The following is a 13,075-nucleotide window of genomic DNA, read 5'->3' as shown; positions in this document are numbered from 1 at the left end:
TTGGCAAATTGGCGGTGTAGGGTCATCCGCCAGGTGAATTCACGAAATGCGAGTGATTTTTAGAGTATTTGTATGATGTAATATTTCGTGTCTGCTGGCGAATCCATGTGACATTTCTGCACCTTAATCCCGCACCGTAGCGCGCACAGACAGTTACTATTACATTACCAGAGTGGCAGATGAATGCGGTGAGAAGGTGGCGGAATCACCTTCCATCGGAAATCAAATCTGCACACATTGACATGATTAAACGCAACATGGGAATGCGGTAGACCGCAGCTCAGGAATCCCGACGTTCACGCCGCCGGCAAGGTTCCGGATTCACACAGGCCGTCTGGCACTCGACGTTCGAGTTGCAACATGTGACACTAAACATTTGCAGATCGAATCCGTACAATCGATGCACAAACCACCAAATTACTTCAAAGACCCTACGTATCGTAGGTAGACATTTATATACAACATCGTCATAGAAAACACAGTGGTTTTCAGTATGGTTGCAGCCGAAGGAATTTGTTTCGTAAGGAATGTGCCGGCTTGCATCACAACGTGAAGTTTTCATTAGCCGAGAAGCATTTTGAACTAGACATGCCGCAACCTCTTAAAGTTGCAAAGCATCTCGTTAATAGCGGCAGACAGTGTAAGTAATGTTTGCGTTCTTCCGGTGGCAGCGGTGTTGACTACAGGGTAGCACGGCACGCCCAGGGTTTGAAGGACATTCTGAGCAACATATCGGCGGAATTTTAACGTATTAGCGTGGTTAAATAATGCAGCGAAAATCTGTAGCATCTATGCGTCATATTTCACCCTAAACTTGAATATGCCAGTGGCTCGCGATGTCGGTTGCATGTTACGGTACTTCCGTGTAGCTAGTTTCCACGCGCCATCTGATTGCTATTACACTCCGAATATTCCTGTCTCAAGTGTCGTATAATTTACATAATTAGACAAGGAGTTTATCCGTTAGAAGGCAGCGGTGCTTGTATTGACATGCCGTTAAGACAGAGCAGTTTTGTAAACTGGCCTGGAAATAGACAGGGATAAAAAACGTGTATATTAGCTGCGTCATTTAACAAATCTATTCAAAATGGTGTACACTTCGTTGACTGAGGCTCCTCACAACCTCAAGGATGGCATTGACTGGTTGATAGCCCTGAGAGGAACTGACGCGGAAGCAAACCTCAAAGCTATGGGCGCCGCAATTCACAAATTACTTGCAGACAAGCCAGTTGGGTATACGGAGGTCCCAGGTCTCGAGGCAGTCAAACAAATTTCCAAGGAGTTCATGGAGAAACCGGAGCTTAAGTACCATTGGTGCGTGGAAAGATTGCTGAAAAGGTTCAACAAACCTATGGGTAAGGCCCCCAGCCTGTTAGAGAAGTGGTTTGGAATTATAGCCGAAAGCGATTATGCGAATGTCGTACAGAACCATGGTTTCGACCGTCAAGCCATGTCAGATAAGTTAGCACAAGTTGTGGACAGCTGCGATAAATTCTTAAATGAGATGAAAGACCCTGACCATTATACGTCTGCTTACGGTTCTGATGCGACGTGGGCTAAATCATGCGCAAAAGATCCGGAAGCTTGTGCAGTGATCCTCGTGGGTGTTGCGCCAATGCTGTACACAGGCTTGCGTTCTTTGTGGGATGTGAGCTTTTTTGCAGCCAAGAAGATTCCACCATTTAACTCGAAGAGACGTTTATTAGATATGTTGAAAGCCGTAGGTTACGGAGAGCCGGTGTGCCCCGCTGGCATAGGTGCGTCAGATGTCCGTAAGGCGTTTAATCTTATGGAGGTCGACATATTTACAACACTTTACGACCTCGGCGGATTTTGGGCTTTCTATGGAGATAAGAATGCAGCAAATTCAAAATCTTTAAGAGATGTAGCACCTGCGGATTCTGTAGAAGGTGAAGGACGTGTGGGTGAAGAACCTGAGGGTGAAGAACCTGAGGGTGAAGAACCTGAGGGTGAAGAACCTGAGGGTGAAGCATCTGAAGGTGAAGCATCTGAAGGTGAGGAATCTGAAGGTGAAGACTCTTCGTAAGCAAACAAACAATAATGAAATAAGCCTGGATGCCGCGTACTTGTCATCATTGAAACTCTCACGAAATATCTCCGATACCGACGCCTTATCTGTAATTCGATGTATACTGTTTTCGTTTACCAACTTGTCGCCGTAAACTTTAGCGAATTACTGTTCTGTGCGTCTATTTGTGTGCGTTATTGCTGCAATGCGACGTATTGTTTCAATGTGGTACGTATTCAATATCGTCTACGATACGTACGACAAAGTCTGATGTTTATGCATCAAGTTTTCCAATTGTAGGTTGTTTCGGGTGGAAGATGTCAGTGCTGTTCGGAGTTGCTTAGTACGATACCAGTTACTGAAATGGAGTGCAGGGAATGGGACTTCAGTTAGGGGCAGCATCAGCCGCAGGCAAAAAGTGGCCGCACAGCACACTCAGACACATGAAAAATTGACTAAAAGTAGCGTACAGGCATCGCCCAGTTAGGAGTGCGAAGAAAACAGTTATCCACGCATGCTAAGAAGGTTCTCGCCGTCCTGAGTCCGTACGATGTCCAGTTAACTAGCGATACCGGTAGAACGAACCGTTCAAAACATGACGGTTCATGGGAGCCTTTGCCGGCAATGTACTGAAACGGTAACGCAGAGCAAATGACATGTTGCGCATGCAAATCTGAGCACGTCTGCTACATTGGCTCAGGCATGCTAACGAAATTATAAGAACTTATGTGCTTAGTTGGCCATTCTGGGTGTGTTATTGTTAGAATGGGGATAAACATCAATCGCTCCGCCATCCGACATAGGCGATAAGCGTCCTTTTGGGGACCTCATATAAATGATGGTTTCCATTGGTACACTTGACTTATTACTATTGCTTGAAAGCATCTCAGGAGCGCCAAATTGTGGTTTGTGAACCGGCTTCTCATGAGAAATCGGCGTTCCAATTTGTACATGTCTGGGCTGCGTACCATATTGGTCTAATTGTCGAGCGTTTGGGATGTCCATAGGAAGTTGCGTGCTCAGATGATGCATCTCTTGACGTTCATCGTGAGGCTCTAATGGCCTCTGATTGACTGCGTTGTGCATCCGTTCTTGCGCATCTACTCTATCCTCTGTAGTTAGCGTATTCAGGTCGATGGGACGGGATCCCACGACTTTGATTTTTTCTGAAATTGGCTGTGCAGCCGGTTTGAAAGTAATATGATCGTGTATAACGAAGTAGGGCTTGTGCACCGGTAGGTCAATGATTTCAGGTTCTCCTTCGTAGCGGTATATTGGCGTCACCCTCTTTCTGACTGGAACCCCTACTTGGACATCGCGGTATTCCGGAACGATATACGGCTTATCTACATATTCGATTTTGTGGACATTGTAAGGCACTGGAACGTCGATAATTTTGGGCACCTCCCTGATGACTTCGACTGTTTCGATTTTAGGGACAAATTTAACCTTTTCCACAGGTACGTCGCGATGCTGAAGACGACATGTGAACATGAGACATTTTGTCTTACCTTATTTACAGGTATTATGCGTTCCTGCTCTATGATTTTCTTCACCGGTTTTACTACGTGCTTCACAACCTCCCTCGGAACATCGACGATTTCGACCTTTTCAACCTCCTTGATAACTTCCTCCACCTGAAAACTGTGTTAAGATGTTGACTTAAGCTTACCTCTTCGTATTCCTCGTATCGATCGACAATCTTTATAACAGGGACTTCCACATACTTGGGCACGACTTTCACTTCTACCTTGGGCACATACTTGATACGTTCCTGTACTTCTACTTTGGTAACTGTTTTAGTTATTTCGTGGTACTCGGGCACCTCTACTATCCTATCGCTGTAATGCACCTCAGGCACCTCTATGAATTTGTCAACGTATTTGGTGTACGGCTTCTTCACGAAACTTTCAATTTCTTGAATTTCTTTTTTGGGCACATACGTATCTACATGATGTACAACTGGCACCTCCACGACCTTGTCTACAACTTCCACGGGCCGATATCTGGGTATCTGTACAGTGTCGTAACCCTCGTGTACAAACGATGTTTCGGAGTTATTGCTACATTCCACAGCACGCGAATAATCCTTTACGGCTGGGGATGTTGACGCACTAATACGCGACAGGGGAGTGCCTTGTTGTACGCCCATTGGCGTGTGACACTCCCTTGCGAGGGGCGATTCGGTCCCTATGTTTCTCTCCGATACATTTGGACTTAATATAGTTGCTCCTACAGCCCCATATGGTGACGAACATGGCGTCATAACTACTGTTGCAGGCTCCGTAATGTCTTGCCTGAGTGGCGTCGCATCACCCATCGTTGATTCCGCTATGAAATTCTTCGGCCTTTCAGACAGTGTCCCTGAGCCCACCAAAAGAGTTCCAGGCGAACCGGCGAAATAACCTCCCACTGCCTGTTGATAAGTGAATACTGGAGATCCTATTTCCTTAGATGGTGTTGTCAGATTAGTAGCTCTTTCAATGGAAGGCGTTTCCTTAGAGTAGTACGGTTCCGGGGCTACTGGAGGCTCTTCATCCGAGCTATCGAGACTCTGGGTATTGAATATTGCTGAGTTCAGGGTGCCGTACGCATCTTGCTGGGCGCCGACGGATGCAATTGAACACGCGGAAGTGGGGCACTCGTACAACGATTCCGGCTTTTTGTCCAGTGTAAATAGCTGTTCGGCATATCTCTGAACCAGGTCTGGGTTCGTGCATGTGCTCTCTGTGTCACTGGACTTAGTTACGTCCATTATATCAGTGACGTGAATTCCAGTTACCCCGTGAGACGAATGGAGCTTGTTATCCCCACTATGACATGATGACATCCTGCATTGAGATTACAGACGCGTCAAATAATGGCTATCCGTTGTAACATCACATTCACTGGTGTATGTTCATCTATTGTGTGGACCCTAGACACCACATAGTAAACATGGAACTAGGTTGTATCACTGCACACGTATACACAATCTCTATTACGACCGCATGTATCACCTTCGATTTGCCTTGCGTGCATGATGAGGGTTACCAAAGCCACGCATTCGTGAGGTGAAGGCGGAAAGCGACACACTCTGCTGTCCGTTACAAGGCAACTCACCAGCACTAGACCAACCTAATTACTCGCAGGCAGTCGACAGGATAATTCGTTTTAATATTTTATTATGCTAAAAATAAAAGAGCGGCGTACAGCTGATTCTGGCTTGCGAGCACTTGCGGTGAAGGGTGCACCTGGTAACTGGCGCATATACGCCAGTGCAAGGACGTGGTCGCCGCTCACGAGACTGCTGCCTATGATTCGGTTCACACATGCCCGATGTGCAGCATACAAAACTGCAGTTGCTGTTGCAAAATTTACGTGATTTATAACCACGTGTGTCGTCACGTTCACCGCTTGCGAGCCCACCCGGTATCCCTCTTGCGCCTATCCCGCGACGTAAACACGAGCAGGGATGCTTTTGTTATTGAATGAATGCTATTTGCACTTTGGCATGTGCAGCTTACGCGCGGCGCGGTGTCCAATCTGTACGCAACTCGTGCGACGCGCTGGTTGTGTCATTCTATCGTTTTTACCGAATATCATAATGACGAACCGTTGTGTGTGTTGCCATCTCATAGCCCATACCATGGAGGAGGTTGGTGATTCCGTTATAACCGTTGATCATACGCTAGAACCGCGCGATTTAGAGAAGTCCCACGCCACCTTACGTTACCACACATTACACACTAAGGATATGTATGCAACGCCGCGGTTTTGTTTTATGGACATAATGGTGACGTGCTACTGTGGCGCTGGCAAGTCTCCCTTTTGCGCTGACCTGCCATTACCGCCGCAGATAGCGGCTCAGTTTACGAAATGGCATTCTAGTTCATGTGTATGGGTTTTGTGGCGGTTGCGTCGCATATTATTCGCCTTATCATTCCCCACACGCTGGTCTGGGATTCCACTGTCTAGCCTCCGTTCAAAAAGCGAAATTGAGCGTATACCAGAGCATTTTGAATACCTAATATCATTCATATGAATAAAAAACTGCTGTTATTAGAGGAATCCGCTGTTACTGATCAGGAGCTGCTTCTTCTCTCATGGTGTGATTCCATAGCGAATCTTGCCTAGCGACTCGCTGCGGTTATTGGTGTGTACACGCCGAGTTGTTTGAAATCTGCATAGAAATTAAATATTACTACATCGCGGAAGTTGCATAGTTTGCCTCGCTACAATGACCTTCCACGTCTACTACCTTGTCTTCAGCATCCTAGCGGCGCTGCTGTGCACCCCTGCCGCCTGCGACATCGACTCATTCATCGACCATAAGAATGCTGCAATACCTCTTCGTGAGCTTTCTGGCGTGTCTAGGAGGAAGTACCTACAAAACGATATGGCTCGATTGGTTGCAGCGCCGTCTAATGTATCTCGCATGGACAGCGACGAAGAAGACGATGAGGACGATGATGATGATGAGGGCGACTATCATCATGTAGAAGCTGATGGCACTGGATCTGCGACAAGCACCCGCATCGCCGACATTACGACCTCCAAACAGGTCGACAGCAAGGATTCTGTGAAGCAAGAGCGTAAGCCTCTGCTGATGGGCAGCCTGCCAACGCACACCGAGAAGTCTGATGCTCCAGTTTGCGCTTTGGACGTCATTAGCGACTTTTTAAATAGGGTGAGTATTTCGTCTGGTGTTAAAGGTGTAAAGCAGTACTGTATTCCAGTATCTTTATCGCGCAGAAATCTGTCTGTTTATATGTATTGAGCGTATGTAGTGGTGCATCACAGTTACGTCTGTTTTTTGGGTCACTGCATTTCTCGGTGATGACCTTTTTGGCCTGCGTAGCGAAATGTTCGCCGCTGTTAATTCCATGATTGTTTTCCACAATAACACCATGTTGCAGCTTTCTGAGAAGTTCCACAGCAGCATGAACGAGTTTTTCGAGAACATTGATAAGCAGATCAAGGCGAACAGCGAGCTTCCTTTATTGGAGCAGGGTGACACCTTCTTCTGAAGAATTCATCGGATAGGATTTGTATTGATAGCGCTTCAGAATCGTACTGAATGGTTGGCGTGGCTCCTGTACGTTACTGCTGCGTTAATGACACATTGGATGCAAGCGCAGGCATACGTCTAGAGGATGGCCAGACCTCCTGATGCTACCAAACAACCACCCATTGTTAATGTCAGATAGCAGAAGTATTTATCCGACCCAATGTAATTGTGTGTGTGTGTCTCCTTTTGCCCGAGCTGCTCATGGAGTGTAGCGTGCAGACCCGCGTAAGCCGAGGGAGGAGCCACATAGCAATAGATATTAGCCACGTTAATCACACCGTACGTGTGGCTACTATTTAGGAACGATGTTGAATCTCTTGCCGAAGCGGAATCCAGCCGTTTCGCTGCTGTACGGCAAGACCGGCATCCAGCGCATCCGCGTAGGCAGGTTTTCTGACTCTCCACTTTAGACTACCGTACAGGCAAAGATCGCAAGGTGGTCGAAATAGATCGTTCCGCGATTGACGAGATGTACAAGCACGCTCGCGATGACGTCGAGTTGCACAACGACTATGTGCCTATGAAGCATCGCAACTACATGGAGTACAAGTCCGTTTGCGTTCTCTCCGTGAGATAATTGGTGTTTAGGCTGGATGGCTATCACTTGATAGAGGCATACGAGAACCCGGACAAGTGCCATCGCACACCTCTCGCCGGTGCCAAGCTTTTCGACAAATTGCGCGACACCTACACGGGAAAGCTTCAGCAAACTTGCGCCAAGGTTATCAAGGAAGTTTCTGAGCCGTTTTTCAGCTACCCTATTCAGGGGCGTAACATAAAGAGCTAATGCGCGTTTCTATAGTTGCATGTGTATGCTGTTTATTTCTGCTTACAATGAGAAACGAGTCTGCGTATCCGTGCCCATTGTCGTTCGTCTACGTTGGAGTCTGTCTCTGCTCTTTTTATTGCGGCTGCTTGCATCGTTGCCAAATTTGCACCCTGTGGATCCACTGTCATAAGATAGAGCACAAGCTCGATGACATCTACTGGCGTCATGCAGTCGTGCCTACGGCGTAACGTGTGAAGAAGTTCACGATTAAACTCTTCATCAAGTCTTCGGATTTCGCATAGGTCATGCTCCCGGTATATTGCCAGAAAATGGCAGAGGTTTCTTATCAGCGTATTGTCGACACCCTCCGCGCGAGAATTAATCATAGCTAGGCCTGCCACGTACAGGTCTGACAGGCGCTTTATCGCCGTTTCCAATCCAGATATAAGCACAAGTTCTGATACTTCTCCAACAAAAACATTCGGTGTAGGCTTGTGCCGAGTGTGATCATCGCCTTTAGCTCGTGTCCGGATAGCCGCAAGAATGGCAAGCAATTGGTTGAGGTCATATGTTCGCTTGATCGCCACCCAAAGTTGCCGATTATGTAACATGTAGCCTATCATAGTCCCGAAACATCGGTTTATGCCCTGGTTGCACCTGAAAGCTTGCAGCTTCTCCAGTGCCATGACCACGGCCGTGAATGTTTCAGGTCGCCCGATTATTGCAGCATCTCGCTTGACGTCACCTATAATTGCTTCTGCGCACCTTTTGAGTGTATGAAGGCACTCAACATTTCCCGGGTGCGCGATGCTCGCTATAGTCGTGATGAGGACGGAGACCGACTTGACGTCAACTGCATTCTGTCGTGTTTTTTTGCTCAGGATGGCCTCTATTCGCCTTAAGAGCGGAACAAGCGCAGCCTCATCTCGGAATTGTACTGCCTGAAAAATGCAGGATATGTCTTTGGCATTCATCGAGCGAGCGTGTTTTTCGCATATGCTGCTTGCCAACTTACTGTTGTACTCCACGCGGTATCCGCGCTTGCTCAGAGCGTGCAATATCCTGCAAACAGTTTTGACTTCATTGGGTTTGATAGTGTCGATGTCTATCTGTTGTAATCTGAGATGCGTGAGGTATAGCAGTAGGTCGCTATTATGACTCTCTTCACTGACGGCGCAAACAGCCTCACATACGTCCCGTATTGTCACTTCGTATTGGGGCATTTCAAGACATTCACCAGCGTTGTGGCACCCGTCTAAGTCGCCTAAGTTGAGGAATTTTGCGAATGCCTCATCACCGTTGCTCGATGGCATGCAGCCGTTGTACGACCTTCGCAATCTGTTTGCCACCTCAGACGCGATTTCGGCCTTATTTTCGGCATTTGCGATTATCGCGCAAAACATGATAAACGCGCCTCTCAGTTCTATGTTGCGCAGCGTGCCTTGCATATGCGGGTTGCGGCAGGGCAAGTACAACGCCATGAGTTGCGTGATTCCCTTGGGGGCCAGATACGGCAGCGCCCGGTCCACACATCGTATGATTTCCACGTGTATATCATCGCAAGTGCCCCCGCAGGTTACACATCGGTGTTTTCCCTTCACGTTGATCCTCGATGTCACATTCGCCAACTGCCGCGCGATAACGGGTGTATGGAACGGGTGATCTAATGCAAGCGCGACGGTTCCATCCAACACAGCCTGTAGCCTTTTCATAACCCGTGAGCTTCCGTCTGCGTCGTGGATGGCCTGACCCGAGTCGGCAGCGATTGATTTCACGAGGCCCACAAGGCTTTCAAAGCCCAGCGCCCGCCGTTGTAGTGTTCTATGCATCCATGGATAACGCAAAAGTGAGGAAGAAAGTGTCTTCCAACATCTGCACGTCCACCCGAGTCCCCATGCCCCGCCTTACCCGGAGGGCGCTACCGCGGTAAAAGGAACCATGTAAGCGGGGCATTCGTGAAGCCCCTCGCTACAAGTATACTTACGACCGCGCTACTGTGTGACTCAGAATAGGATTACATTTTCAGTTCGCCCTAGATGCCCTGAGGGCAGCCATGGCGGCAGCTCTGGCATCCTTGAGCCTGAACCTGGCCAGCTGGCGTTTGTTGAGTTTGATGACCTTCTTGGCAGCATCTACGTGCTTGGGGACGGTCTCATCCTTCTCAACAGCGATAATTTCCACGTGGCAGGGGTGGGAAAGGAAGGGAATGATCCTACCGTGAGCGCGGTAAGAGCGCCTCCTTCCCAGTGGTGCCCTGTTGATCTGGATGTGCTCAATGTAGAGCTGGTCCGTCTCCAGTCCCTTAACCTGAACACCGATTAGCACTGGCATAAACGCAGCGTGCGCACAACGCCCTTTGAGATATGCACACAGGTTGACCGCAATCAGACAAATGCCTCTAATAATCATACCCACCGAGCTCGCTGGTTTGCGTCCGGTTTAGCGTAGAACACGCATCCCCTTGGCTCGCCAGCAAGCGGGGCTTGCAGGGCCATCGAGAATGGGCGATGTGCCCGTCATACTCGTCATCGTATCATCATATGTGGTTCCGCTGATAGTGCGCGCTGAACCTACCTCTGCGTTGGACATGAGGTTGACGAGCAGGTCGATAAGGATGCGGCATGACTTCTCGGGCCACCTTCCCTGCGTGTGCTTGAACTGCTTGGCCTGGGCGCAGCGTCCGACACCTCCGTTGAACTTGCGGAAAGGCACACAACGCTTGTGGTCGATGACGTCCTGGAGGTACTTCTTGGCAGCGATGACGGACATGCCACGGATGGCCGCCGCAGTCTCGTAAGTGTTTTTGAAGTGCGCGCGCAGGTGTGAGCCCTTGGCCTTGACACACTTGGAGATGTTCGAAGGGTCCCTGGAGTACTTCACCATCTTGATTGCTCTGCAGGGCTGTGAGCGGGGGGCTTATGAAATAATGTAACGCTCAGCGAACGGTATGGTTTAATCGCTGCGAGCCACCTCCACCCACGGACGGCGTGGTGAGGTATTATCAGCGAAGGCCGTGACGCGTCCCGACGCTGGGGGTGACCACGGCGTATTGCAGCGTTGACGTACCTCTAATCGTGCGAACCTCGCAACCCCTGAACTGACGTGAGTTACAGTTTTTATGTAACGGAAGGATTTAGTGGTCCCGCTCCTCTACAAGTGGCCGTTCCGTAATGGTTGCGAGCTCACCCCATTATCGGCAGCCTGCCTAAGCCTTCCACTGGGCTTCAAAACAGTTTCCTCGGAATATAACTGTGCCAACGAGCTGTTTAAACGAACAAATCATCTGTAATTACTCGGCTCTTGGTGATAGTTGATGGCCATAATTTCGTGCGCGCCCTCCGAGCGCCGAGGCACTATCTAACTACGCAGGCCCCTTGACCTCCTGATTTACGGCTGTTCAGTTCCGGTATGTGCGCTACAGCTCTATCAAAAATGTGCCATGTTATGTTCGTCCACTGAGGTGGATACCGTACCGCGCCGGCACCTTTGAGGAGTGTGCTGAAGCCAATGTGTATAATGATTCGGCGCGAATCTGCGTAGAATCACGATTGCTAATCACGGTGGTCTTGTGCCGTCTACACTTCGTCTATTTTCGACGCCGCATGGCGCCGTAGTGTTCGCTGTGTGCTTTTTCGCTTCTTGCGGGGCGTAATGAGAACAACTTTTAAGCTGTTGCGCTCCGATACAACACCAGTTCACAACACACGCGTTTGGGGTCAAGCTGCGTTCTATAGCTGTATTGGTTGTCACTGCCGATAATGCCGTGGTGCCGTGTGTGCGCCAGTTGCTCCTGTGTAGCGCGTTACCTCATAGTACAATAGAAGGCGAGGGCAATAGGTATTTTTGCGTCTGAAGGGTTTATCGGAGGTCCGGGTAGTCACGGGAAGTTCCGTGTATTGCCCTACTGCGGTGCTGTCGTTTTGGCCACCGCGTAGGCTTTGGCCGACACGTCGCGGACTTCCCGTGTTTACGCACGATGTAACGTATTCCGACATGACTGTACGACATGGCTTCGCTGAATAATGAGGTGCCTGCTCCTGCGCCGGCTGTTGGCTCGGCAGCGTCGGCAGGGAAAACCATTTCCGCTTCCGTGTCTAAACCGCTGGTTGCCGCCGCAGCAGCATCAGCTGCTGCGAGCAGCCTTAGCCAACTAGTAAAGGATGCAGATGAAGGGGGCCGTTGTACGCTTCTTCCCGGGTTATTTGGACTTTCTATCCAGCTGTTTCTCTGCATAATCTCCATCGCGGTTGTGTTTTTGAAGTACAGGATGGAGACTCCAAGGCGTTCTTTGCCGGCGTTTTTGATGGACTTCATCACGTTGATGTGCGGTTCCGGTACCGTTCACGTGGTGAACATCTTGTCTTCGATTATGATTCAGCGGCTGCACGACGGGTCCGGCGAGGTGGGTGACGAGTGCAACCTCTACTTCATGACGACCCTCTTCGATGCGACGATCGGGATCTTTCTGGAGTACAAGATCGTGCGTTATCTGGCAATTCGCAAGGAGGCGCACCACTATTTGCAGCGCACCCGCAAGTCCGTGTTCACGCCCACCACTGAGGAGTTGGATGATGCTACGCGCATCGCCACTGTCGCGCTGTCGTCTGGCTCTCCGATTGGCATGAACGAGACCGACCTGGAGGGCCACATGCCTGGCCGTGATGAATGCGACAATGTCTTTGAGACGTTCGAGTTTGGTGTGGAGGGGGGCTGGCGTCGTCGGCTTTGGCGCCACCTGGTGCGGTTGGTGACGTCGCCCAACGAATGGGCTCGTGACATGGGCAACGAAAAGTTCGTGGATAACCTGCTATCTTGGATGGCGATAGTGTGCAGCCTAAAGGTTTTCAGCATAGCCGTCTTTACCATATTTTCGGGTAGCATAAACTCCATCGGCGACTTCATTTTGGGTTTCTTCGAGAAAAGGCACACTTTGAAGCTGTTGTTCGTTATGGTTGGCGCGCCTCTGGTGCTAAACGTGTTCCAGTACTGCGTGACCGACACGATCATAAAGATAAAAACAGTTGGCAGATCGCATACGGCCATGAAACTTTAATTTTGTACGTATTCGTCGCGGCGTTCAATCCGCCATGCGGCCGGAAGGTGTTCAAATCGCTGCCAGCGTCTGCGGTGTTCGAGGCAAGGCCTCCGGCATGCGCAAACGCCGGCCTCCGCCACACGGGGCCACGTACCACACACTACCCAACAAGAAACACTGCCCTAATGTGTA

General features: G+C 49.4%; 8 protein-coding genes across 8 annotated transcripts; 4 read left to right on the top strand and 4 right to left on the bottom strand.

The window, feature by feature from the left end:
* Nucleotides 1–582: 582 nt before the first annotated feature.
* On the bottom strand, nucleotides 583–789 carry BBBOND_0402010 (hypothetical protein; the record flags this gene model as incomplete). Its single annotated transcript, XM_012914441.1, has 1 exon — nucleotides 583–789. The coding sequence occupies one exon, from the start codon at nucleotides 787–789 to the stop codon at nucleotides 583–585; it is 207 nt and encodes a 68-aa protein (XP_012769895.1).
* Nucleotides 790–1,087: 298 nt separating this feature from the next.
* BBBOND_0402000 (hypothetical protein) lies at nucleotides 1,088–2,047 on the top strand (the record flags this gene model as incomplete). The annotated part of the gene is made up of 1 exon (XM_012914440.1): nucleotides 1,088–2,047. One exon carries the CDS (start codon nucleotides 1,088–1,090, stop codon nucleotides 2,045–2,047), a length of 960 nt encoding a protein of 319 aa, XP_012769894.1.
* Nucleotides 2,048–2,761: 714 nt separating this feature from the next.
* BBBOND_0401990 (membrane skeletal protein, putative) lies at nucleotides 2,762–4,859 on the bottom strand (the record flags this gene model as incomplete). Its single annotated transcript, XM_012914439.1, has 3 exons — nucleotides 2,762–3,502; nucleotides 3,541–3,666; nucleotides 3,702–4,859. 3 exons carry the CDS (start codon nucleotides 4,857–4,859, stop codon nucleotides 2,762–2,764), a joined length of 2,025 nt encoding a protein of 674 aa, XP_012769893.1.
* Nucleotides 4,860–6,248: 1,389 nt separating this feature from the next.
* Nucleotides 6,249–7,038, top strand: BBBOND_0401980 (hypothetical protein, conserved; the record flags this gene model as incomplete). Its single annotated transcript, XM_012914438.1, has 2 exons — nucleotides 6,249–6,698; nucleotides 6,928–7,038. The coding sequence occupies 2 exons, from the start codon at nucleotides 6,249–6,251 to the stop codon at nucleotides 7,036–7,038; spliced, it is 561 nt and encodes a 186-aa protein (XP_012769892.1).
* Nucleotides 7,039–7,384: 346 nt separating this feature from the next.
* On the top strand, nucleotides 7,385–7,866 carry BBBOND_0401970 (hypothetical protein, conserved; the record flags this gene model as incomplete). Its single annotated transcript, XM_012914437.1, has 3 exons — nucleotides 7,385–7,463; nucleotides 7,502–7,628; nucleotides 7,668–7,866. The coding sequence occupies 3 exons, from the start codon at nucleotides 7,385–7,387 to the stop codon at nucleotides 7,864–7,866; spliced, it is 405 nt and encodes a 134-aa protein (XP_012769891.1).
* Nucleotides 7,867–7,898: 32 nt separating this feature from the next.
* Nucleotides 7,899–9,677, bottom strand: BBBOND_0401960 (hypothetical protein, conserved; the record flags this gene model as incomplete). The annotated part of the gene is made up of 1 exon (XM_012914436.1): nucleotides 7,899–9,677. One exon carries the CDS (start codon nucleotides 9,675–9,677, stop codon nucleotides 7,899–7,901), a length of 1,779 nt encoding a protein of 592 aa, XP_012769890.1.
* Nucleotides 9,678–9,870: 193 nt separating this feature from the next.
* On the bottom strand, nucleotides 9,871–11,039 carry BBBOND_0401950 (ribosomal protein L17, putative; the record flags this gene model as incomplete). The annotated part of the gene is made up of 3 exons (XM_012914435.1): nucleotides 9,871–10,155; nucleotides 10,423–10,741; nucleotides 11,035–11,039. 3 exons carry the CDS (start codon nucleotides 11,037–11,039, stop codon nucleotides 9,871–9,873), a joined length of 609 nt encoding a protein of 202 aa, XP_012769889.1.
* Nucleotides 11,040–11,854: 815 nt separating this feature from the next.
* BBBOND_0401940 (hypothetical protein, conserved) lies at nucleotides 11,855–12,901 on the top strand (the record flags this gene model as incomplete). The annotated part of the gene is made up of 1 exon (XM_012914434.1): nucleotides 11,855–12,901. One exon carries the CDS (start codon nucleotides 11,855–11,857, stop codon nucleotides 12,899–12,901), a length of 1,047 nt encoding a protein of 348 aa, XP_012769888.1.
* Nucleotides 12,902–13,075: the final 174 nt, after the last annotated feature.

The sequence above is a fragment of the Babesia bigemina genome (genome assembly GCF_000981445.1).
Source record: "Babesia bigemina genome assembly Bbig001, chromosome : IV".
Classification (NCBI taxonomy): Eukaryota; Apicomplexa; class Aconoidasida; order Piroplasmida; family Babesiidae; genus Babesia; species Babesia bigemina.
Note: the sequence above shows the minus strand (reverse complement) of the source record. Positions and strands in the feature narration are given on the sequence as shown.